The sequence below is a fragment of the Asterias rubens genome, chromosome 12 (genome assembly GCF_902459465.1).
Source record: "Asterias rubens chromosome 12, eAstRub1.3, whole genome shotgun sequence".
Lineage (NCBI taxonomy): Eukaryota > Metazoa > Echinodermata > Asteroidea > Forcipulatida > Asteriidae > Asterias > Asterias rubens.
Genome location: NC_047073.1, coordinates 16,106,547 through 16,131,822, shown reverse-complemented (window position 1 = coordinate 16,131,822; position 25,276 = coordinate 16,106,547). Strand labels below are relative to the sequence as shown.

At 39.2% G+C, this 25,276-nt stretch overlaps 1 protein-coding gene across 4 annotated transcripts in view; it reads left to right on the top strand.

Moving 5' to 3' along the window:
* The window catches only part of LOC117297445 (AP-3 complex subunit delta-1-like), a 38,728-nt gene extending 24,075 nt beyond the window's left edge, over positions 1–14,653 (top strand). For 3 of the 4 annotated variants that reach the window (XM_033780482.1, XM_033780480.1, XM_033780481.1), the window contains exons 16-32: positions 200–355; positions 1,062–1,207; positions 2,123–2,215; positions 2,615–2,823; positions 3,894–3,944; positions 6,417–6,577; positions 6,810–6,889; positions 7,435–7,615; positions 8,316–8,489; positions 9,228–9,347; positions 9,698–9,874; positions 10,847–10,894; positions 11,081–11,218; positions 11,706–11,846; positions 12,584–12,669; positions 13,190–13,397; positions 13,980–14,653. In XM_033780482.1, the coding sequence (XP_033636373.1) occupies positions 200–355; positions 1,062–1,207; positions 2,123–2,215; positions 2,615–2,823; positions 3,894–3,944; positions 6,417–6,577; positions 6,810–6,889; positions 7,435–7,615; positions 8,316–8,489; positions 9,228–9,347; positions 9,698–9,874; positions 10,847–10,894; positions 11,081–11,218; positions 11,706–11,846; positions 12,584–12,669; positions 13,190–13,397; positions 13,980–14,075 (2,265 nt within the window). In that variant the 3' untranslated portion in view covers positions 14,076–14,653. The remainder of the gene's footprint in view (positions 1–199; positions 356–1,061; positions 1,208–2,122; positions 2,216–2,614; positions 2,824–3,893; positions 3,945–6,416; positions 6,578–6,809; positions 6,890–7,434; positions 7,616–8,315; positions 8,490–9,227; positions 9,348–9,697; positions 9,875–10,846; positions 10,895–11,080; positions 11,219–11,705; positions 11,847–12,583; positions 12,670–13,189; positions 13,398–13,979) is intronic. The other variant, XM_033780483.1, reaches the window with a different exon arrangement.
* The last annotated feature ends 10,623 nt before the right edge of the window (positions 14,654–25,276 follow it).

Here is a 25,276-nt window from a genome sequence, read left to right as displayed (position 1 = left end):
CTTTTAAGTATTTGTCACTTTCAGGACTTTTCCTGGGTTCCAGAGTCTTCCTGGTTTCAGGAATGTGTCACCTTGCTTAGTGCGACTCAATGTTCTTGTTTGAGAAAATCAACTATGTAGAGATCAGGTTCAGAATTTGTTTACTAAAAATGCTTGTTATTAGAAATCAGTTACTTATAGAAACTCAATTGCTTTGCAGAGCATTTACGTTCACAACATCATCAAGCTGTACAGTGCAATACTGGTGAAGATGGAACCTGAGGGTGAACGGGAAGCAATCCAAGAGGTAACACAGCTCATCACGGAGAAGCTCCCTGTGTTTGCTGAGAGTGCTAATCTTGAAGTACAAGAGAGGGTAAGATAAGATCAATGTCTTGGTTTTCCTGGTTGGTTTTCCTGGTTTTAAGGCTTTTTCTAGTTTAAGGACTTATCCTGGTGTCAGGACTTGTCCCTGTCTTTGCTAAAGAGTGCTAATCCAGAATTCCAACAGAAGGTAAGATTAAATGAACAATTTGTATCAGAGATGGGATATGTCAGGACGTTTCCTGGTTTTAGGGTTTGTCATGTTTTCAGAAATTTTCCTCTTTTCAAGATGTTTCCTGGTTTTCATGAAATCTTCAAGATATCTGTATTTTTCAGGACTTTCCATGGTTTGAAGATTTTCATTTATTTCTATTTGGGTGGGGGAAGGATTAAGATTTCATCAAAACAGAGAAACACACAGCCTTGTTTTGACCAAACCTCTAGATTTCAATTTGTGGTGATGTGAGAAACTTACATGCTCTGAAATGTAACACCCGTTATTCATTTTTCTATAATCACATCATTGATGTTGATGCTGTGAGCTACAAAAAGAAGAGATTCACAGCAAATGTAGGGCTGTAGAGTATTTGATTTTATAGCCTTGGGATAAAATGTCCATAAAATGAAGTCCTGTGACCCAGTTTTGGATATATCCAAAACTGAAACCTAGTGCAGTCGGTCCCCATCATAAATATGTTGTGCAACCCTACTCCAAGAAACACTTATCTAAGAACACTTTTCATCAACCTCTATCTCAGGCATGCTGCATCCTTCAGATGTTGAAGTACATCACTAAGTTACAGGAGAAGGACATTGATGTCGCGGAGGAGGTTGCTGCTCTTTTTGCTGGAGAGCTCAACCCAGTGGCACCCAAGGCCCAGAAGAAGGTCCCTGTACCAGAGGGGTAAGTACCTCGTGTTTAGAGAGTCGCATCCAGCCTTGATTACGAATTCAGGATGATAGGTGTAGCAGGCTTATAACACATCCTTAAGAAGAGGGTCTGTATATGTTTGGCGATGACTTTGAAAATAAATGGCAATAAACACTAACGTCGTAGAAGTGCAGCAGCTTTGGATAGTTGAATGCATTTTGAGAAACTTTTCACTTCGAACTGCTGTGGTTTGGGAAAGAGATATTGCTTTTTATCCCCCAAAATTTAAATCTGAGAAGCATTAGACTGTGTGTTCTAATGGCAGACTATTTTTCCTGCGAGGACACAACCGCTCCGGGTTTTCTGCAATATTTAAAAATTCCTACCATTTTTTTTAGACGAAATTTTCACAGGTTAGTTTTATGGTATATATCTACAACTTTTTAGGATTAAAACGAACAGTGCATTTTAAAGAAATAATTGGTATCATACTTCAAAAGTAACTCCACATACCTTGCAGGAAAAAACACTGGGCACTTTGATACGCCCCTAGGGGTGTGATAAAGCACTATATAAGAAGCTAGTATTATTATTGAAAGTTCAGGGTATCAGGTCTGATACTTCATGGAAGCAACGGAGGCAATTGCCTCCGTTGCCCCTTGGTGCCAGTGATATGCTCCAGTAGAAATTAACAATTTCCTCATAGGGTGCCCTTTGCCAAAGAGAAAATGCCTTGGTGCCCTTGCCCTTTCAAGAATGAAGCATACAGGCCTGGGGTATAGAGTGGTATGGCCAACAAGTTTTCACAGTCAGCACACCTACATTACGGAACAATCTACCTCTTAACATCCATCAGGCATCATCTCTTGAATCTTTTAAAGTCATCGTAGATATGTACAGTGCTTTATTTATTATTTGTTATAATTAATGTTATTTGGTTTCTATCAGGTTGGACCTTGACAAATGGATTAACGAGCCGCCTTCAGAAAGCTCTGATGATGAAGTGACCATAGATACCATGTTTGTACATGATGCTCATAGGTATGTATACATTCTTTCTTGAAAAGCTTGTAGAATTCATCAGGATTTTTACCATGGCAAGACATCACCTCAGTCTTTCTTCAAATGATGATTAGTTCATGCCTTCCAAGAAAGTTTGAAGGCAAAAGGAGTCCAGCATTTTACAAAACTGTGGGGTAGGCAATCTGGACTAGTTTGACCAAAGCACGGCGAATTGAAACCAGGTCTTTGGAATGTTTTCTACTTGGTTATCTTAGTTTTAAAAAATCCCTACTATACAACCTGGAGCATTATGTATGGTTTTATGTTGATGTGTATTTTTTGCTTATCTGCCGAATTGTGCTTGAATTGGCTTGAAAATCCTGAGTATCTAGGACACTGGCACTTTGTAATTCTTTATCTTTGTGGTGTCCTCTCTAGGGTTAGCCAGAAGGTGAAGTACGAGGAGCTAGATGAAGGTGAACTGAAGAAACGTCGGGAGGCTCGTAAGGTAGAGCAAGCAAGCAACCCGCACTACCTCAAAGACAGTCGCAAGAAGAAGCTTAAAGATCTAGCTGCTGAGAATGAAGCCATGGTGGATGGCATCCCAGTAGCTAAGATTGATCTCAATGTGCCTCTGCATATTCCAGGTTAGTTCTCTACCTATCAAAGTGATGTACGTGTAAGGTATCGTAGCCGAGCGGTCTAGGGTGGACTCGAGCTCTGTAATTTACAGAATGTGGGTTAGAATCCTGGCCTGGTCAAATGTGACTCTTGTGTCACTAAATCAATATTGGTGAGAGCTGGGGAGTAACCTGCGATGGACTGACATCCTGTCAAGGGGGGAATAGAAATATTCTCAGTTGTTTAATGCCAAGGAAACCGGATATAAACACAAGCCATATTGGCTTGGTACAAACTTTTTTTGGCTATGATAGTGACAGTTATCGGCCCAATTGATTGTGGCCAATATTATGCTGGCCTGATTGCTATTAACTGTTAACCCAAGTAAAGATGGCCTAATTGAAGTTGGCATACGTGTACGACTTTTGCCAAGGATGTTGCTAAAAGTACCTCCTTCAACGTATGATAAGCGAAAATCTGACAATTCGAACCTGACATTGGCCAGATTGATTTAAGCCAAAAGACTCCTTGCATAATGTAATACGCGTCAGTGACGCTGAGGTCTTGCACACAATTTTACGCGCAAAGAACAGCTATCGTCCAATGACTTTAACTCCAGTGAGGGTGTTTTTTGGCATCGGTGAGGGTGCTTTCCTGAGCAAGAACCATCATATGCAAGGGGTCTATATGATATTGCCCCTTTTGGTTTTGGTGGCCCTTTCATTTGTTCATTGGGATTATAATGAGCTGAGGCATGATGAATTAATTTCCCTTTGCACTTCAAACCTTCCTTTGTGTTATTCAATTTCCATTTTTTTACGATCCATGTCTTCCCACGCTTCATTTCAATATTCAAGCTTGAAGAATTTAACTCCTCATGAATAACTAGCTACATGTAGACAAATCCAGGTTTCTTTTTTCACTTTTGCTCATGAATAATATTTAACACCCCTTCATGAATATCCAATGCTTCATGAATAAACATAAGTCTGGGTAGTTGTCTTTTTGTGGGGGTCATGAATATTAATGCACTCGGCCTGTCTTCTCTTTTGGCTCTCTCTGTACCTGTGCATGCCTTTTTGAATCCCTCGTCCAGGCGTGAACAAAGATGGGCAACTGATACACAAGAGTTATCGTGACATTCCAGGTGACTGACAAATACCAAATTTCCATGTTTTGTTCCGAACGCTTGCATGTTCTCGGTGGATGGGGCTCTATTTTTTTTTTTAAGAAAAAAAATACATGTTTTTACAAAATTGTTGGAAAATCGCTGAGGCTGTATTCACTTTTTGCTGATCAAAATGTTTCCACCACTGGAACGGTCTCCAGTTTAAGAGAAAGTTTGGCGAAGTTTTGTGCTTCAGATAATAAAATTTATGATGGGATTACTTTGGGGTTATAGACTACGGGTCAACACTAAACAAATTATGTATGAGAAATATGCTGGATTCTTGTCATTTCTATTACTCACAAGATATTTAGGTGAGGTTTGCAGGCCAGCCATCACTGTTTGAAAAAAAAAAATTATGATAATAGAAATCGAATTTTTGATATGTACACCCTGTGTCCGTGAACTCTGTGGTATTTGATAACGTTTGCTGATAGTTGATTTCACTGCCTGCACCAGGGTCTCACAAAGGGAAGCACATAACAGTGATGTACAATATGTACTGTTTAAACTGGCCATTGTTATTAGAACCACCTTTCAGTGTCTTCAAGGTCTCTTGAGATCCGTTGGTTTTGTTGCTGATTAGAAAATTGTATATTCTTAGATACCGCTATGTCGTAACAATAAGTTGTATTCCCTTTGAAGGAACCGTAAGAAGTGTGTGGCAAAGATTGTCTAGCAAGAATTCAAAAAGCGTTTGCCAGGACAAGGCAAACAAAATTACCTGAACTGACCTTGTGTTAAGGTCAAAGGTCACTTCTACATAGGAGCAAAAAGCAATAAAAACCCCACACCCTGCTAATTTCCAACAGTTTTGTTTTGGGTGGGAGCCCATGCTTGCTTGTAAATATACATTGCACGGCAAATAATAACGAGAGAGAACGGTACAGGGCACGTTGGACTCCCCCCCCCCCCCCCCATTCCCTCTCCCTCCCTCCCCCCCCCCATTCCCTCTCCCTCCCTCCCCCTGCGTTGTATCATGGCATGAATTGTTGAGTCTGAGAAAAGAAAGAAGAGATTAAGAAAGTGCTCTCGGATGTTTAAGGAAAATGTGGCCAGAGTTGCATGTTGGAGTATGTTTTAAGTTGACGTGTTCAAAGAATTTGAATTGGTTTTGTTCTGCATGTAAACAACCTTGAAATGTGAATAGGTTCTTGCGTACTTGTTTTTTTTTAAGTTAGGCATGTGAGACCTTTACATTATTGGGATTTCCCCCTTTTAAAATGTTCATTCTTTGCATTTTTGTATGTGATTCTATGTCCAATGTATCTGTCTGATGTTGCTAGTAAAATACCAGTTCCGCATGGTGCATTCAGCGTCGTTTGATTGCAGGGACATTTGCAAATGACTCTTGCGATCCTAGTGCATTTAATATAAGGCATGAGTTGAGTAAACTGGTTGCCAAACACTGTGGGAGTCACACTGCTGATTTCTGGGAGGTTGTCTTTGCCTTGCCTTGCCTTCCAGCTAAAGTTCCCTGGTTCGAATCCTACAGGGGGCGCTAGGTGGATTTGGTTTTCAAAATGTCAATTTTTTCTTTAACCTCTTGCTGTTGCTCTTGTTTGAATGTTAGTAAAAATCTTTCAGACATTTGTGGCCACTCTGGGCATTCCGATGCAAGAAGTTTGTGGTCGCTTTTTACGGCATTTCGATACAAGCTGTTTGTGGCCACTATGGTCTCTAATGGGTTATTGGTCAATGTGTAATGTTTGTGACTCTTGTTTTTCTTTTTTTATTGTATGCTTCTGTGCTTTAGTCTGTAGTGGAGTTTTTATCCCCAACTTACTATGTGTAAGATTTGATGTTTATGTTTTGGGAGGGTGTATAAGTAAGTTTGAGTGGCGTACTAGTTGACTCCACGTATTTGAAATTACAAATTTCTTTTTTTAGATTCAATACTGAGTTGGGTGCATAAAGGTTTGTGTTTTATCCTCAGGGCTCCAAAGGTATATATGTGTTTTTTCAGCAGCAGGTACGTAGTTGGTATGAAAGACATCCGGGCCCATTTCATAAAGCCTTTAAGCACAAGAACTTGCTAAGCACAGAAAAGTTGCTTAAAAGAAACAGGTTACCCAAAAATCACATTTTAAAAGTTTACATTGTTGTGACTGGTGCCCCACTCAATTGTTGCTTAGCAGAGAAATTTGCTGAGCAATTATCTTCTGCTAAACAGGGCTCTGTTCTAGAATGGCAAAGGTATGGGGTTCGAATCCTACCCAAGTAATATACCTGTGAATTTGTATACAGTGCTTGCACACATCGATGTAAGTATAAAACAATGTAACATTCTTTATTTTGATGCAAATTTAACATCATTCATGTAGGTACGGAGGAAACAACCGGGTTCCCTCTAACAACCAAAGGAGAATCTAGCACTGGGGGTTCACAAGGAATCACTCGTTGTCAAAAACTTATGCTGAGTTTTTGTCTTTCACTGTTGTCACTATATAGCAGGTTTCAATGTTACGGATGAATACATAAAGAAGTCCAAGTCGTCTAAGAAGAACAAGAAAAAGCGCAAGAAGGGCAAGCGAGGGCGCCATGTCTCGGAGTCCAGCGATGACGTTCAGGTTGCCCACAAAGTGGACATTGTCGGAGAGGAAATGCCTGAGGTTAGTATTTAAGATTTTAATTAAGGAATTGTATAACTTTTTAAAGCGTTTGGGTACTTTTTGTACGACACAAAACTTCCACAGAATGAATATTCTTTAGGTGCTAGCGCTCTCAAGGAATACAGAAGAGATCCTATTCTTAAAGTGCCTTTCTGAACTTCCAGCTGTGTTAGTTTATCCGTCATATGGTTTTGTTTTTCAATCACTTATTTGCTTATTTTTTCTTCTTCAGGGGGCAACATATTCTGATGGTGAGGATGATGATAGAGCTATGGATGATCCACACCGAGCCTTGGATATTGATTTAGACAGGTAAACTTGGCAGGTTTCCTTGTCTTAGTACCTAGAACACTGAACTTATAAGAATAGTGTACAATACATGCCAGTGTCTGCCTAAACAGTGGTCTGCTGGCCAACTTCTAATTAAAAAAACCTGAGAACCACTTTTTGTAAGGGGCTTCTTATTACAAAACCTGAGGACCACTTTTGGTAAAGGGATACAATAAGAAAGCCTATAAGACGAAAATAACTCGGGGGAAGTGGAATTGATATTCCTCTAAAAACAGTCAAATTAAAGTAGGATGGAGAGAAACATGTACCAGGCAAGTAGCTTCAAAAGATGCAGTATGTGGAAAAAGCAGTTTTCACATGGAAACCAAACAAGCGCAATAAAAGTCACAAATTGGACAAAGAAGGAGTAACTGGATTTAAAAAAGAGATGACAGTCAGTATCCAAAGAGATTTCCACATTATTGTACCTGCAAGCTTACTAATTATATATACTCCCTTATTGTAAGTGGTATGCTCAAAAGAACGAGGGGCTGAAAGGGTTAACGTCTTAACATCTTCTCTTATAGACCCTTGGGTGACGAAGATAAGATCCCAATTCGAGGCCACCACATCGTCCCAGAGGGCAGCAAGACCGAGGTCGGTCTGGAAGCCACGGAGGTTATCCATGGTGAGAAGCCTAAGAGGAAACATCACCACCATCGGAAAGAGAAGGAGACCAAGGAGAAGAAATCAAAGAAAGAGAAAAAGGTGAGGGGATTCAAAGACAAAAATCCATGAGATTGTGGATGAAATGTCTTGATACTTTCAAGTAGTAATAATAGTAATAGTGACCAGAGTCATGCCAAACCAAATAGATTAGGAGTGACTCAAGGTCGACTTAACTTTATTTTGGTTTCAGACAGGCAAACTTAACATAACATTTACACTGGGTTCGGTTAATGATAAGATCAATGTCTGGAACCAAGGCACTCCAGAGTCGTTCCGTACGACTACAACAGTAGATCTATCTACTTCTAAAATTTGGTTCAGTGCGACTCTGGACATGCTGGAGCGCCTGTCAGAAACAGGTGTAAGAAAGCTTTGTATGTCACATACATGCACCTGGTGACACTTGATTTGGGTTGACAGCCCAAATGAGTTAAAGTGAAGCCTTCACCTTGAAATTGCCATCCGGCCTTGTAATGCTGGGCGATTTCTCATAAATAGCTACCAGGCAATCTCGGTAGTCTAGTTGATAAGACACTGCTCTAGAATTGCAAGGGTCTTGGGTTCGAATCCCACCCGAGTAATATGCCTGTGATATTTGTTCACAGGACTCGGGGGAAAGTGCATTAGTATACAGTGCTTACACACATCGGTGTATGGGTAAAAAAACAAAAATCAATACCATTGGTTTGTGACATTTCTATGCTGATTATGTGTATTACAATTTTGTGACCTTTTATAGCATAAAAAGAAGTCCAGTAGTGCAGTGGATGACGTAGCAGCACCAGCTGAGAATGAGGTGGACCTCATGGCTGGGATGGGGGAAGCTGAATCCCCAAGGCCCAATGGTCAAGTGGCTGCAGCGGAGACTACCAGTCCTGAAGTCAAGGCTAGCAATCCACCTCAAGAAACCAAGGTAAGTTCACACCAGATAAATAGCATAAACATGGGTGATGCAAAACCTGTTTTGGTAAAACGATGCAAGCCTATTTTGTTGTTGAAATTTTGAGATAAAGCCATTTCCCAGTGAGGATGCTTTTTCTGGTTCTTAAAATCTTAACGTCAACGAATGAATGGTTTGGAAGATGCACTTTGTATGTTGGCCTGTTGAACTCGATGTTTGTGACTTATATATACAAAACACTGCATCTCACACCTACTTTTGTTGAAAAAGCTGGAAATATAGAGAAGGGGTGTACTTCTGACTTCCACCACTCAAGCAAATTAATCAATCATGGCTTTCTAAATAGTAAAAAAACATAAACAATTATTCTCTCATATATAAAATGATAAAGGTAGTCGATCAAACTTGAAATCCATTTATCTTGAAATCCATTTATCTTGAAATGGAAATAAAGAGAAGAGGTGTACTTCTGACTTCCACCACTCAAGCAAATTAATCAATCATGGCTTTCTAAATACTAAAAAAAACACAAACTATTCTCTCATATATAAAATGAAAAAAGTAGTTGATCAAACTTGAAATCCATTCATCTTGAAATCCATTTATCTTGAAATGGTTAATTTTAAGATATTTTGACTTTTATTGTATCTTTCTAAATAATTTTGCCTAAACATCAGCATTACATTAACAAAATGATGACCCTTCCTTTTAAGGTTTATTTAACATGCCTCAATTTTCCTTCTTTACTAGAATGAGGACATTAATTTCTGGTTGACTAAAGACAATGCAGCTGCTTCTTCATCAGCGACAGCTGGAGAGGATGTCCAAGTAGATGAACCAATGGATGCCAGCGAAGAACCCACGGGAGAGGTTAGTGTCTAGATACTACTGTCTTAGGCTTTAAACACTAAGATAGGCCCGTAGACTCTGTTGTCCCCCCCCCCTCATACGGTGAACAAACTTTTTCTGGTAGCGCCCTCTTTTAAATCTCCCTCTTTCATCATCCTTGTTAATTTTTGGAGGCGTTGAAAGACGGGAAATCTGTTTGTTAGGAAGACTGTAGAGAAGAGCATTGCCGATGTCAAGACGAATGAGTAATCTTACAGCACAGAGTGGTTAACCACTTAATCCCCAGATGATACAAACCAAGACGCCACAGCAATGTCGTTGCTGGTTTGCCGTTCTGAAATGTAACAAAGGATCTCTGAATCATTTTGCAGAAACACAAGAAGCATAAAAAGGAGAAGAAAGCCAAGAAAGAGAAGAAGGATAAAAAGAAGAAGCATTCCCACAAGAGCCACGCCCATGAGGAGGCTGAGGAGGTAGAAAGGACTGAGGAGCCGATGGAAAATGGTACAGCCCAGGCTGAAGCAACAACACCAGATGTAGTCATACCGGTCAGTACTAACTCGGATAACATTTAGTTTGAGAAAATATTTAGTGAACCTGGTCTTGGATGAGAAATGTCAGACTTTTTCCTGAATTCAGACTTTCTTATGTCTGCCTTGTCAAAAAGTAGCAGTTAATCTGTCAGAAATCCTGCTCTTTGATCTACTTCCCTAGTTTTTAGGATACTGCTCCTTAAAGGCTCTGTGAAATCTTCACCCCCATGAGTTATTAAAAGTTGGAAATGCTAATGTTTCAGATCTTCGTTTCAGATTTGTTTGTTTTCAGCAATGACTGAGATCCCTGTCGGGGTGTTTCTGTTCATTGTGCATTTTAGGTGATTAACCCTGTCTTTACATACAAAGGCTATCTACGGCACAGGGTGCATTGTAACCAATACAAATGTCTTCTAGATAAAGTTGATTTAATCTGGCGTACTTATACACAGTCCAAAAATTGGTGCTGAGTTAATCCACCCCCATACTCTATAAACTACATTGGCTTCCTGTCAATCAGCGTATTCAATTCAAAATCATCATACTCACATTTAAGGCACTACATGGTTCAGCTCCACCCTACATACACGATCTTTTGACACCCCGTACAACTAGACCAGGTCTAAGATCTATCAGAAATACGCTCCATGTTCCTCGAACTCGACTGGTCAGTTATGGGGACAGGGCTTATACCAACATAGCACCAAGACTCTGGAACTCACTTCCGGATTACCTCAGACAAATACACAACATCACTCTCTTCCAGCAGAAACTCAAAACACACTTATTCTTGCTTGCTTTCCAACATCTTGACAAAACTTGACCGGCGCCTTTGAATGTTTCTCCTTTTCAGTAAAGTGCGCCTTATAAATGCTGTAGTTTATTATTATTATACTGCTACATGAAGGTCTAAGCGAGTATCCCTGAACTTTCTGTGCTCTTTAAAATAATTGATTTTGTTTGTACTTTATTGTTTCTTTCCATCAGTCAATGTCAAGCTACAGGCTTTTAGCGGAGAATGAATCAATTAAAATGGTAAGTTAAAGAAATCTAAATTTCCTGCTTTTTCTGTTATAGCCAGGTTGATATTTGTTGGTACAAGCTTTGGGAAGTCAAACCTACAACCTTGTGATTGCAAGTTCTGCAGTCTAACCACTTGACCACAGAGACATGGTACCACCATAACAAATGTCCTTTGTCTTTTTTTTAAAAATGACCTAGATGTATGAAACGAGAGTAGAAGCTAAAATGTCCAAACAAGTAGTAGTATCCGTTATCTTCAGCAATCTGACATCGTCCCAAGTCAAGTCACTGGACTTCAATGTTCGAGACACACTCAATACGAGGCTCATACGAGGGGTAAGTATTGGGATCTTGGTTGTGGGTGTTTCTATTAAAACAATGATATTTTACATTTATACCACACTTAAAACTACATTTCTAAGCGCTGGTACTGTATTTATCTTGCCTGCAAGGTATGCTGAGGTCGATTTTGAAATATGATACCTATTCCTTAACATAGCACCATGTAATGGTTTACACGGTGCTGTGGTGCAATATGCTGCCGATCAAACCAGGAACAAACTTATTTCTTCCAAGTCCAACAAACATCTGCTATGTCTTAATGGCATTCAGGTCTTCAATTTTGTTCTTGAAGGGGCACAGCAATTTTCCTCTGGTAAGGGGCACTTAATGTAGGAAAATTTTTATTTTTATTTGAACTTTGCAAAGGGCATTTCAGCCAAAGCACATGGCACCATGGCAATTGCTGTGGATGCCTTGGGTTATTTCAAGGACTGATTGCTTATTTTTGTTTTTCGTTTGTTTTTCTTCGTCTCAACTAAAGGACGGACAGAGTCAGCATGAAGGAATCCAGGTACCATTCCAACTCCCACCTAGTATGACCAATGAAGGGCAGTTTGCCTTCACAGTCGAGAGTATTACCATGGTTCAGAAACTACGTGGGACATTAACGTACATGCTTAAGGTAAGAGATAAGACAACTTTTTGGAGCACCCTCAATTTTTGGCTTGTATCCCTATGGCTGTCCACTGACTGAAATATCCACCCGAACGAACTCTTCACACCAACAAGAAACAGTTTACAAATTCCCAGGATTTTAGGTTTTCATACATTCCCATCCCTGGATATTCTGTTTTCATTGTGGGAATGATCCATTAAAGGAAGATGCTAAAAAGATGCATCCTTTTTGTCTGACATTTTACACCTGTTATTATCTCCATGCTTTTTCAGTGGATTTAAAGGCAGTGGACACTATTGGTAATTACTGAAAGTAATTGTTAGCATAAATACTTACTTGGTAACGAGCAACGGAGAGCTGTTAATAGTATAAAATATTGTGAGAAACGGCTCTCTCTGAAGTAACATAGTTTTTGATAACTTCGACTACCAATTGAGTTCAAATTTTCACAGGTTAGTTATGTTATGCATAATATTGAGATACGCCAAGTGAAAGACTGGCCTTTGACAATTACCAAAGGTGTCCAGTGCCTTTAATTGGATCATGCACAAACCAGTAGGGGCTTCTGAATGCCCAAGGCATATAAACTGCTAATACAAGTTTGTGTGCCCAAGTCAATCATTGTAAACACACCCACTCACTGAAACGGATGTATACCTTACAAGTTTTTCTGGCCAAACTGGGAAATTCTTAATGGAGCTTACCGTAATATTTTCTCTTTTTTTCTTGCCTTTTATTAACAGGATGATAATGGATCAACTAGTGAGAAGATAGATTTCAAAGTGCACCTTCCAGTTTCTGCGTACTTTGTTGCCAAGCAATGCACCAGGTACAAAACTCCTGTAATTTTTTGTTCTAGTAATTGATCATGTTTTCTCCAACGGGTTAATAAATCATGCCTTTTTACAAGGACTTTAGGGTCTTGTTATCCAGGTAATTAATTCTTGTCAGGGCATGGTAGTTTTTCATTGGTAAGGGCATTACTATGAGAGCAAGGGTGACCAAGAACAATTTTAATTTCTACTAGAACATTTCAAGGATCACCAAGGCATTTGCCTCCATTGCCTCCATGAAGTATCAGGGGCATTTCTCAAACCTCGGCTTGGGCTCCGTCTCCAGGCGCAGTCAGATGTTCAATACACACTGCTCCAAAAAGGTAATGGTCTGAAGGCTGGTTCATACCCGCTGGGTTTCCACTGCGTACACAGCTTGCAGGGACCAAGCCGGAGACTGAGCCCAAGCTGGAGACTAAGCCCAAGCCGGGGTTTGAGAAAGGCCCAAGGCCATCCCTTTTATTAAACCCTACATCCCTCATTCATTACCATCTTTGATTCTGATCTGCATTTCAGTGCGGAATACTCTGAGCTCCTAAGTGGAGGAGACCTGACAAGCAAACAGTCCTTGACCATTCCTAGCGTAGATGTTGACTTCTCTATCGTGCTAGCCAGAACCTGCTTCTATGGCCATCTGTCTCTAGTTGAGAGAGTCCAGACGACGGCATCTCTCTACAGTCGCTCAATACAAGGACATCATGTTTGTTTACTTCTTAAAGTCATGGTAAGTGCCAGATTGTTGGTATTGTGAAAGGATGTAATCGGAATGGGTACTGATGTTCCACTGCACACTCCATCAGTTCCAGGTCAAAGGTTGTGGCCAAGAGCTCTGGTGTTTTTGTTCAGCAGGGTGAGTTCGAGTCCTGGTTGTGACACTTGTGTCCTTGAGCAAGACACTTTATTATTTTTGTGCCTTCCAATGGGATGTAGAGCCGTAGGTGTAAAATAACCAAGTTCACTTATCAAAAACAGAAGGGGTTTGCCCAGGAGTTCCTGAAGCGCCTTGAGCGTCACTGAGTGATGATATCAATGCTTCATAAGAAGCAGCTATTACTACTAGTGACTGAACTGCTGAACATGTTTAGTTGTAATTAGGGAGTAGAAGTGTGGGCAAGAGGTTTAAAACTAGGTGAGGCCTAGATAGAGCTGATTAAGCACAAAAAGTAGCTAAGCACATCAACTATATGCTTACCGAAACAAGGTTACCAGCCAAAATAGCAGGTCACATGTACAATATGTGACTGGTATCCTGCTTTCTTTTGCTTAGCAGACAATTTTAATTTTGTGTGTGTTTGTTTCTTTTCAGCCCAACAAGAGCATTTCAGTGGATGGTAAGAGCTCAGATCCAACAGTTCTATCATCGCTGCTCGATGAGGTCAAGACATTCCTAACGGAAGCGTAAAAGTAACTATAATATGTGTAGGATATATATATATTCAAAGTAAAGCCATGCGATTCAATTTTCTCTGCTGAGTGCTGCCACGGGGAGAGAAACAAACGTCGCCATTCAAGTGAGCTTGGGGTTGATATCACTAAGTGAGGTTTGTCATGATGTGCTTCCGATGCAATTTCATCGTCACCGCAGTGATTTGTAGTGTCGAGCCTGGAGTTAAGTGCAGGCAACGGAGGCGATGGCCCCCTTCAAAAGTTCTCCATTTTCCAATGGTAGTGCCCTTTGCAAAATTAAAATGGACTTGTCATTTCAAGATAAAAGAAATATTTTGGGGATTTGTGACTTTGATAATACAAGCATGGCACACTAATATGAGAAAGGTATTAGGCTAAAGGGCTGTCGCAGTTTTAAATTAAAAAAAAATTATAGGTAGAACAATGAGCAAATATCAAGTTTTTCTGCCATGATTGTTATGCTACCTATATTTTGTCAAAGGACATCTGCGATGGCCCTATTTTGTTTGTTTGTTTGTTTGTTTGTTTATTAGACAATCTCCACAGAATTCTATAAAATACAACAATTGGACAAAAACAGATAAAAAATACAAGGGAAAAGACATTTGAATCTGAGGAATTGTCGAGGATAACACAAAAAAGCTAAAATAAGCTTATTTCCATTGTGGTCCTCTATACAAAATAAAAATGCAGAAACACTGAAGACACATTAAAATACAAGAATAAAACTATGACTAGAAAATTGCACATGAAATAAAACAAATGGAATAGGCGACCAAGACACCCAACAACAAACAAATTGATTCGTGTCACCTGGCCCGGCCACTGTGTCACCACGAGTACTGTTCTAATGAAAAAAATAATAAATTAACCGACTACAAACAATGCATCCTCCTAGCCAATTATCTTTCTTGTAACATACTCCGACTGTGTGTCAAATTCCATTCTTGCATCATCAAAGACACAATCCTAACACCAAACCTCCAAAAATGTGGATCCTAGTTTTGGGTTTTTATGTCGGCAATTGCTCTCCACTGGGTTTAATTTCATAGAGCTGCTTAATGGCCGATTTGCTGGAGTTTCTATTTTGTAGCGTTGCTAACCAGAAACATACAAAAATGGCATGCTAACCTTCTAGTGCTTACTGTATGAAAATGAATGAGGTACATGTGTTACAATGCAATTCCATAGTGAACGGGCTAGCTTGACGCCTAATCCTGCTAACCTGTGAAACATATGGTGCTTTACCCAAAGCATAATAGTTTCATATTGTGTTTTTTTTGTGAACACTAGACGAATAATAAACCAATGTTGTACCTTTTTTGAGGGTTGCCCAAAATAAGGAACCAGCTATCCATCAAGCATGAAACCATATCTTTTGAAAATGAAAACATGTACTTTTTAACATGACTAATAAAATATTGAAATTGGATTGAAATTGAAACATCGTTTGGCCCTTGTGCTGCAGCACTCAACAGATAAAATTGATCGCATTATAAAAATAACCACACTTCCTTGAGTGTATAATTGTGACTTATGTATCTGAATTGCTATCAAACTATTATTGAACCATACAGGCCTTTAATTTCATTCTTGATGGGGCACAGCAATAGACCCTTCCCATGAAATATGTAAATTGCACATAGCGCTTGCGCACTAACGTTTGGTTGGCAAAATGAGGGAACATTGCGCTGTTTTGTACACGGCTAATGGGTGCATGATGCAGACGCGCAATTGACGCAGACGCGATTGCGCGTCTGCTTAGTGCACAACTCTATGGTGTTTGCCAACCAACAGGGTCTGTACGCATGCGTGAATGTAATTAGCATATTTCATGGGAAGGGTCCATTGTCCTCCTTCGGTTTGTGGAAAATTTATGATGGTATTGGAAATCACAGGGCACAATGGCAATAGCTGTGGGTGCTGTCGAAGCCTGCTAGATCCAGTATACAATTGTTGTATGCTGTGACGTGGTCCTTGGTGTACAAAAACTCATAGATGTCATCATAGAGCGTGCAGTAATTTTGTTTTATACCATGATTATAGTTTTCAGAAAAATCACAAAAGTTTGGTAAGGAGAGGGCTAAAGATATTACATAATCTTAAGACGTCAAGCAGTATTATTAATCAGAGGCTAAAGCAGCAAGTCTTAAGCCCTGTTCCCATTGGACTTTGTCCGACCCTGCTACGCGGAGAGTAACCGTCACTGGCTTTGGTGGATTTCTACCGTGCGTTCCCACCTGAACTTATATTCCGCAACGTTTGTATAGCGTTTTAAAGCGAGGTCGTTGTAGGTTTACAGAGCTGTTTCCACTGCAGTTTTTAGGTCAGTTTACCATCCGTCACCATTGGATTTAATTTTCATTCTACAGGAAAAATGCTGTACTTTGAAAAAAAAAAGGCCAATGGGAACCTGGCTTTAGAACTTCAGAACTGATCAACTTCAAATTTTTGTATGAACTTGAGGAAGATTGATGCAAAGGGATGACAAAGTCGGAATAGATGAAACAAAATCTTGGTCAGTTTGATAGCATGAAGAAACCCCTAATGTATGGCTGTTTATACGTTCCTGTGTATACAATGATAATTATTCCAAAGATATGTTTTTTTATATTGACTTATAATATGGATTATAAATGGTTATAAGTTCAGGAATCTTGTTGTGAAAAAAAGGAGAAGATATTTCGTTTTGGAAAAGGGCCGAGATTTGGGAGGTTAAGATTTGCAGGGCAGCGTCTTATAAAGTCTTTCTCATCTTAACTTTGGTATTATTTCATGGGGCTGTTCACATTTGTTTGCACTAACAGTCACAATATTTTCCCCTATGATACAAGGTTAGGGCAAAATTACTGCACTAGCCATGTAAGTGAAAATGCTTTAGAAACTTGAAAAAGTCTTGCACACAAACAAATGAACATTCCTCTCTAAACTGTAAAATCAATTAAATATAAGAGGCAAATTGTTGGCTACCTTACAAATCATTTTTTTGTTTGCATATGGTAAGCATGGCCATTTGCACAAAACAAAACAAATAAGGACAGGAAAAATGCTTAGCAGAAATAACTTACCAACCAAAAAGTCATTGAGTATGAGCTGATGCGACTGGTACCTCACTCATTTTTTGGTTAGCGGTATTTTCCGCTTACCAGCTTTATGTAACTGGGTCCAGGGCCCAATTTCATTAATCCTTTAAGCACAAAAACATGCTAAGCACAGATAAGTTTTGCTTAACAGAAACAGGTTACCAAACAAACTTACATCAAGTTTACATTGTTGTGACTGGTGCCCCACTCAATTTTTGCTTATCAAAAAAAAAAAAAACAATTCAAGCAGAGTTTTCTGCTCAACAGCTTTATGAAATTGGGCCCTGATGCTGTATAATTACTTCTATTTGAGTTATCCATACTTGACCACACTGGTGAACTTTACATGGCCACTCAGGAAAAAACTGTTTTTATTTGTCGGCGTTCTAGAAAGAAGAAGAATGAATCTTTCGGACTTTGTCCTGTTTTCGATCTTTCACTTCAAAGTCTTAATGTGGCAGGAGTTATATTTTTCAGTAGGCCTATGCGGTCACTGTCTTACAACTGTCTAAAGATAATGTGAATATTTCATAATAATTGAAAACTAATATATTACATTGATGTAAGTTGCCCTAGGCATTCCCATGTTGTAACCCCATTATGCATTCCTTGATAATTAAACGTGTCAGGTGAACTTTGTGAATACTGTAAAACTGTCAATAGAGAAAGTTGTATAACATGAACGTTTTGTGGATTTTAAACGAGCAGCCCTAGGTCTCAAAGAAGGGTGTTTCTCAGATTAGTGGTTCTTCCCAAAAAATTATTTATTTATCATGTAATTGCTCGCTTCGTAGGTTATGGCAGGTTTAGTTTCTGTATATGCAGTCAATGTTAACAAGTACCTGGAAATTTATTGTCTCGAGTGCGAAGCCTTGACGTCTTCAAATTGGGTAGGAAAGTAAAGACGATGAACTTAGAGTGACAATGGTGAAGACATGATTATTTGAAAGTAGTAGTGACTTGCAACCATTATAATGGGTGTTTGTCACATATAAATATTAAAAAATAATCACAATAAACACTATTACACTAACTTCTGCAAAAGCAATAGAAGTGGTGTTATGTTAACACCCTAATAACACCCTAAGATATAAATTCATTCTTCGGTATCTATGTGAAAACACCCATGGTGTCAATTTTAACACTAAGTGATTTTGCATTTTAGTGATTGTTGTGTCAAGACGTCACACTCTGCTCTAATAACAACGATTAGCTCGATAACCCCACTTATGATCAATCTGAGCTCTTTGTGAAATCTGTGCCAAATTTCAGGGCCAAATTTCAAAGAGTTGCTTCAGCAGAAAAGTTAACTCAGCACAACAAAATTATGCTTACCGGAATATTGTTACCGGTCAAAATACCATATCGCATATACATGTAGCATATTTGGCTGGTATCCTGCTTTTATTTTGCTAAGCAAAAGCAAATTTCTTGCTTTAAGCAGCTCTAGGACATTGGGCCCAGGTGTTGAAGTCCTTGAAACTGCAAGTTAGACGTGTGATGGTTTCCAGCAAGTCATTATCGCAAAGCAAGATTTATACACAAAGTAGACATTCCCAATCCATAACAATGAACTATCATTTTCCACTAATAAACTCACATTATCATTGCATCCATGATAAAGATTATAGTCGTTGTGTTCCAAGCATAATAGACCTTTATCACAGTGTGGCCATCTTGATTTTACTCCATTCCAACTCATTGTAACCAAACTGAGGCTGGACGAAATAATAGTCTGGTGCCATGCGCAATGAATGTAAGCATTCATTACTTTTATTGGAAACAGGGAACATGAACAAGATGGTGACAGCGTGATGAAGGTCTATTGCAATCAGACATGATTTCCCTTTTACTCTACTACCATATTGCAGCATTACAAAACACTGCATGTTTTCAAGTTCCTTGTCAAAAAGTATAATCCAAACACTAGTCGCAGTTTCATGCTTTAAAGCGCTACCTTGCCTCAGTCCCACTAAAACACCACCACCACTGCTGTTTAATACACCACTTGACAAATTGAGCATTTATTACTATTTTCGAACTTTACAATAAAACAAATTGTGTGATTTTCATAGCCCCAAGATTCTAAGTAAGAATAAGTTGTACTTCTATTTTGGTACTGAACGAAATTTATGTAAGAGCCCATGTTTTTACAACTTCCTCTGCCAAAAGAGAACACAAATGTATTCACTGTTTGTTGTAGCAATACGCATACTCATTTGCATAAGTGTAAACATTTTTTGGTTTTGTCCTGTGTCTGCAATTAAAGGCATAGTGCATCATTGTTTTTGAAAAGATAAATTCAGGTGATATAGTTTTCGTAAAATTACGAAATCAAACAACCAACTATTTATAAAAACAGTTTGGAAATCACCAACTTGCTCTTTCCCCCCTCACTGATCGTGTACTATCACACATTTGTGCACCGTGCTTATTTCAATCTACAGTCCGGCAACTTACTGCTTTCGTGCAATAAGAAGAATTAAAAAAAAAAAAAAATGCAAAGTCTTGCTCTTCATGGAAGTTCAATCTTATGTTCTTCCTTTTTCCCTGTATAAGAACTTCCCATAGACTTCGTTCACAACATTCCTTGTGGAGCATCAGGTCTCCTAGAGTTCCCAGTATAAAGGTGCACATGAAATCGGCCTTTTTTCACCATTGTGTGTTAAATTGGTACCGCATGCACCATCCCTTCTCCCACCTCGACCTCAAAACCAGAGAGATAGAGAAATAAAACAGTCTCTACCAGTTGTGTGTCCACAGTGTTTAATCTTCCTATATAGTTTTTAGTGTAGTTCGCTGCAGTCATGTTTAACTTGTGTAATTAATACTGATTGTTTTATGAAGAAGTCCAGCAGGGTACTGTTATGAAATAAGTTTAATAGTTTCGTTAAATTTGTTGCAAATTATGCCTTAATAAGGTATGTATGTCTTGTTTTGTGCGAGAGTAAAGCTGGTGCAATAAAAAAATTAAATATAAAATCAAAATAGCACCTCTCCTTTAAGTGGATTGCCCTTCGTTTTAAACCTTAGGCCTAAGTACTGTGATTTGTAACTATGGTAAATAGCTTCTGTGACCATGTTGTTGCTCCAAAGTGGAGAACTATACATAACAATTAAATAAATCAACAAAATTAATAAAAGAAAAAAGATGCAGCTATATCCGTATTTAACTTTATATGTGTGACGTGTTTCACTCTTTAAGTGTTGCTCAATATCTCGTCAAAAATGTTTAGATTTAATTGTTTTCACATGTTGATTACAGGACCAGTACAGCCCCCCCCCCCCTCCCGGCTTGGACATCCTTGCCCCGCCCGACTGTCCACCGATAGACAAAATACACAAATGAATGGCTTGAACTCTAAACACTACGCAAAAGAAAGGAAAAAAACTAATTTCTCTATAAGCTTATTCTAAAAATTACGTCGGTGGTCTCCAGAATTCACACACGACCGTAGGTCAACATACAAAAGGTTTACGATACAACCTATACCCAGTAAGTTGTCCGTGTGTTTTGTTCACTAATATTTGTTGCCGTAGTTAAAACTTAGATCTTTATAAAATTTAAAAAATACACGGCAAAATGCACACGCCTTTATCTTGCTTACTTCAAAATAAAAAAAGCTATGTAGTTGAAAGAACTAAACCTTAGGAAATACCAAAGCACACAAACAGCGTTGTTTTTTTTTATCCCTTCATGAGTTTCCACGCATCTTGCAAATTCCACGCATTCTTTCAACCAACAATTTGCCAAACTATTACGCAAACCTCCTTGTTATGCAAATACGATATTTCCCTTTATGCCACAGGTGATTTCGGCAACATAGTTTTACACTGCTACTTTCAACTAGACAAACGTTATATCCCTTCACTTGCTCGTCATATCTTCAAATTGTCAAGTCTTTCAAAATCTTTCAAAATCAATGATTTTTTTTGGTAGTAACAGTGTACATACATGAATCCATTCATGGGAATTGCTGAAGTCGCCACGGAGTCGAGTATTGAAGACTACGGAAATTGCCCACATTTAGTTCTGAACTGCGGGGGGGGGGGGGGGGGGAGATTGTGTCTCTGAGGACGTTGCATGCAACGGAGGAGTCCAATTTAGGCATAGCTTTCTCTTGACAGCTGTGGAAAATACCCCCACAATCGGCTTATTAATCTGCTGAGCTTTCGGTTGCTTTGCAAGCTCCTTTTAAACGTTGGCTTTCCACTTGTATGTCGAGTGACAACAGAATATTGGAGTTTGATACAAAGCCGAAGACCACCACATAAGAAGACAAAAACCCAACCCGCGGGACTAGAGCTAACTGCAACCCACGGCCCATCGGGAGGAGAGCTGCAATTCACGGCCCATCGGGAGGAGAGCTCCCCTCCACGGCCCATCGTGAGGAGAGCTGCTGCCCGCGGCCCATCGGGAGGAGAGCTGCAATTCACGGCCCATCGGGAGGAGAGCTCCCCTCCACGGCCCATCGTGAGGAGAGCAGCAGCTGCAGCCCGCGGCCCATCGGGGGGAGAGCTCCCCTCCACGGCCCATCAGGAGGAGCCCATCGTGAGGAGAGCTGCAGCATCCCCACAGAGAGAATAATCCTATTGATGCCGCATGTTCAACCATGGATGTATAATTCTACCTACCTCCATGGTTCATTTCAACCAACTATTTCTACCCACATGATTCAACCAACCAACAGAGACAAGGAAATGTGTATTGCCCTGCAAAGTAGTCCACGAAACGGAAAGGTAAAAACAAAAAACAGTCGTCATATTTAACTCAAGACAGCTCCGCAAAATTTAAGACACCAATATTTCTGGGGAAATTTCCGTATCTTGCCACCACCTTTTTAGTTCGTTGTGAAGTTATTTAGTATCTAAGTTACTCAAATGAGATATATTCGTTCCTTTTGGTAAAAATGTGAGGAAAAGTGGTGGCATGCGGAAATCTTTCACAAAAATGCTTGGAACTTGTTTAATGCTTGGAACTTGTTTAGTGCAACGAACAGTGTATTACAGTGTATTAATGCTTGGAACTTGTTTAGTGCAACGAACAGTGTATTACAGTGTATTAATGCTTGGAACTTGTTTAGTGCAACGAACAGTGTATTACAGTGTATTAATGCTTGGAACTTGCTTAGTGCAACGAACAGTGTATTACAGTGTATTAATGCTTGGAACTTGCTTAGTGCAACGAACAGTGTATTACAGTGTATTAATGCTTGGAACTTGCTTAGTGCAACGAACAGTGTATTACAGTGTATTAATGCTTGGAACTTGTTTTGTGCAACGAACAGTGTATTACAGTGTATTAATGCTTGGAACTTGTTTAGTGCAACGAACAGTGTATTACAGTGTATTAATGCTTGGAACTTGTTTAGTGCAACGAACAGTGTATTACAGTGTATTAATGCTTGGAACTTGCTTAGTGCAACGAACAGTGTATTACAGTGTATTAATGCTTGGAACTTGCTTAGTGCAACGAACAGTGTATTACAGTGTATTAATGCTTGGAACTTGTTTTGTGCAACGAACAGTGTATTACAGTGTATTAATGCTTGGAACTTGTTTAGTGCAACGAACAGTGTATTACAGTGTATTAATGCTTGGAACTTGTTTAGTGCAACGAACAGTGTATTACAGTGTATTAATGCTTGGAACTTGCTTAGTGCAACGAACAGTGTATTACAGTGTATTAATGCTTGGAACTTGCTTAGTGCAACGAACAGTGTATTACAGTGTATTAATGCTTGGAACTTGTTTTGTGCAACGAACAGTGTATTACAGTGTATTAATGCTTGGAACTTGTTTAGTGCAACGAACAGTGTATTACAGTGTATTAATGCTTGGAACTTGTTTAGTGCAACGAACAGTGTATTACAGTGTATTAATGCTTGGAACTTGCTTAGTGCAACGAACATTGTATTTGAGGCAAGTTCGTCGGGGTTTTCATTTTGGTAAGATGTTTATATAACCGACTGCCTATTATATGACTGAAAACATCATTACGTAATCGAGGTGAATTATTGAATGGGGTTTGGATAGGGTTTTGAACCTTCCCGCAATAGCTTCCACCATTGCTCCGCCCACCGTGCCAAATCAAGGTGGCCACGTGGGTAGCTAGTAACTGTAATGTAAATTTCAGTGTGTCCGGACTTCATTTTTTTCTGCACTACGAAATTGCCACTGTCGTCTTCTAAATCAATCCCAAAAAGGGAATCCGGAAAAAAAAACATCTTGAATTTTTAAAGGATGCCAATGCTAAAATGCAGAAGAAAACAAAATTGCGTGCCGGACCTTGGGGCCTGTGTTCGCTGTTGTATTGGTAAACCCCTTATCAGGATTGGGCGTTGGACCATTGCTCCCTCCCCCGTTTTTTTTTATTTTTTACTTGCCACAAATTTCATATCATCGCCATTTTTTACGCGATGATCTAGAAATATTGAAAACTTTTTTTTTCCAAAAATCGTATATTCCCCATATTTTACAAATTAGTTTGTTGTCCACCCTAGGAAACTTATTTGTTTTGACACTAAATGTTATAATTGGGGTCACCGTCGGGAGCTATTATGATTGGTTTATCCCATTCTTGTTTTTTTTAAACAAAAAATACTGCAGCAATTTATTTGAGCGATTACAAAACGCAACCCCCTTTAAAACTTGCTTTTCTTGTCAATCAGATCTTTTCATTGACTATGACTGAATAATTTGAAGGTGTCTGTGGATTGTGTATTATTAAAGCAGCATCCATGGAGTTTTTCTGTGGATTGTGTGGTATTGGTTTTCTGATGATGTGGATTTCTACGAAGGGTAGGACAAGATCTTGTACATCGTATGGCAAGAGAAGACCTAACTACCCATTTTCTCCCCCAATTAATCTCTACAGGAAGCTCGACTAAGAACTTGTTGATCTGTCAACTTGTATGGTTTCGTTTGTCAACCTTTCTAATGACTTTCCCGTGTGTATGGCATGTTGGTCGTGGCCAGTGGTGCCTCTCCGTTAGGTTTGTAGTCTACCCGCAGATCTCTCGATATAATAAGTTTCTTTTGTGATTTATCTGCACGAGTTGGCGTGATTTTTCATGCGTGACCTCGGTTTGAATATATAATTAGTCCAAAGGGCTTCTGAAATTCAGTCTTTTTCGGCCATATCTGAAAAGTATTGACAGAAATAATTTAGAAGTACATTGAAATGGAGAGCATATCTGTCGTTTTGTATGAAAAAATCGTTGCAACTCAAATTTTAAAAAGAGAAATTTGTTCGTAAAAAATTGCTTCAAAAGGGAAGAAAACAAGTCACAAAAACACGGCAAATTTTCCCGTTATGAATGTCAGCCACAGTCCCCAATTAGTATATATGGATAGATTATTTCATATTCTTCCCGAAAATGTTAAAAGCGAGACCGGATCGTACCTAGTCCAGTCAGGATACAGCCATTTCCACGGTTAATCCGAAACTACCATTACGAAAAAATCAACTATTAGACAGAATGGTTTTCCTGCACGGTGATTGGCTGACGATGACATCATCGACTAATATGGCAGCATGCTGTTTTTCGTTGGTATGGTGCCCCGACCACAAAGGCAGCGTTAGTCAATAACAAAAGAGCCCGTCTATACCACGGGATGATTGAGCTGATCCTCATTCAGCTCATAGTTTAGACAGGCGCTTTTACCATACCATTGAAAAACAGCTTGATGCCATATTCGTCGATGATGTCATCGTCAGCCAATCACCCGTGCAGGAAAACCATGCTGTCTTATAGTTGATTCTTTCAGAAAAGGCTGAAAATGACCGAAGTCCAGAAGCCCTTTTGACTAGGTGATATTCACACAGAGGTCACGCACGCAAAAACGATGCATACTATGCAGATAAATCACAAAGGAAATTAGTGACCTGCGGGTAGACTGTTTGGATCTCATTTCACGCGTTCAATTTCCCTGGGGAAGCTCAGAACTGAAGATTTACATTGTCATGCTAAATATATAAAATAGTCATACAAGTATCACCTGAAACTGTGTTAGACATTTAGAGTATTTTATTTTGTATGATGCTGCAAATTTTCCTTTATTTTTATAAAAATAGTGTAACAAAATATCCTTAAATTTGAAAAGCTCACAC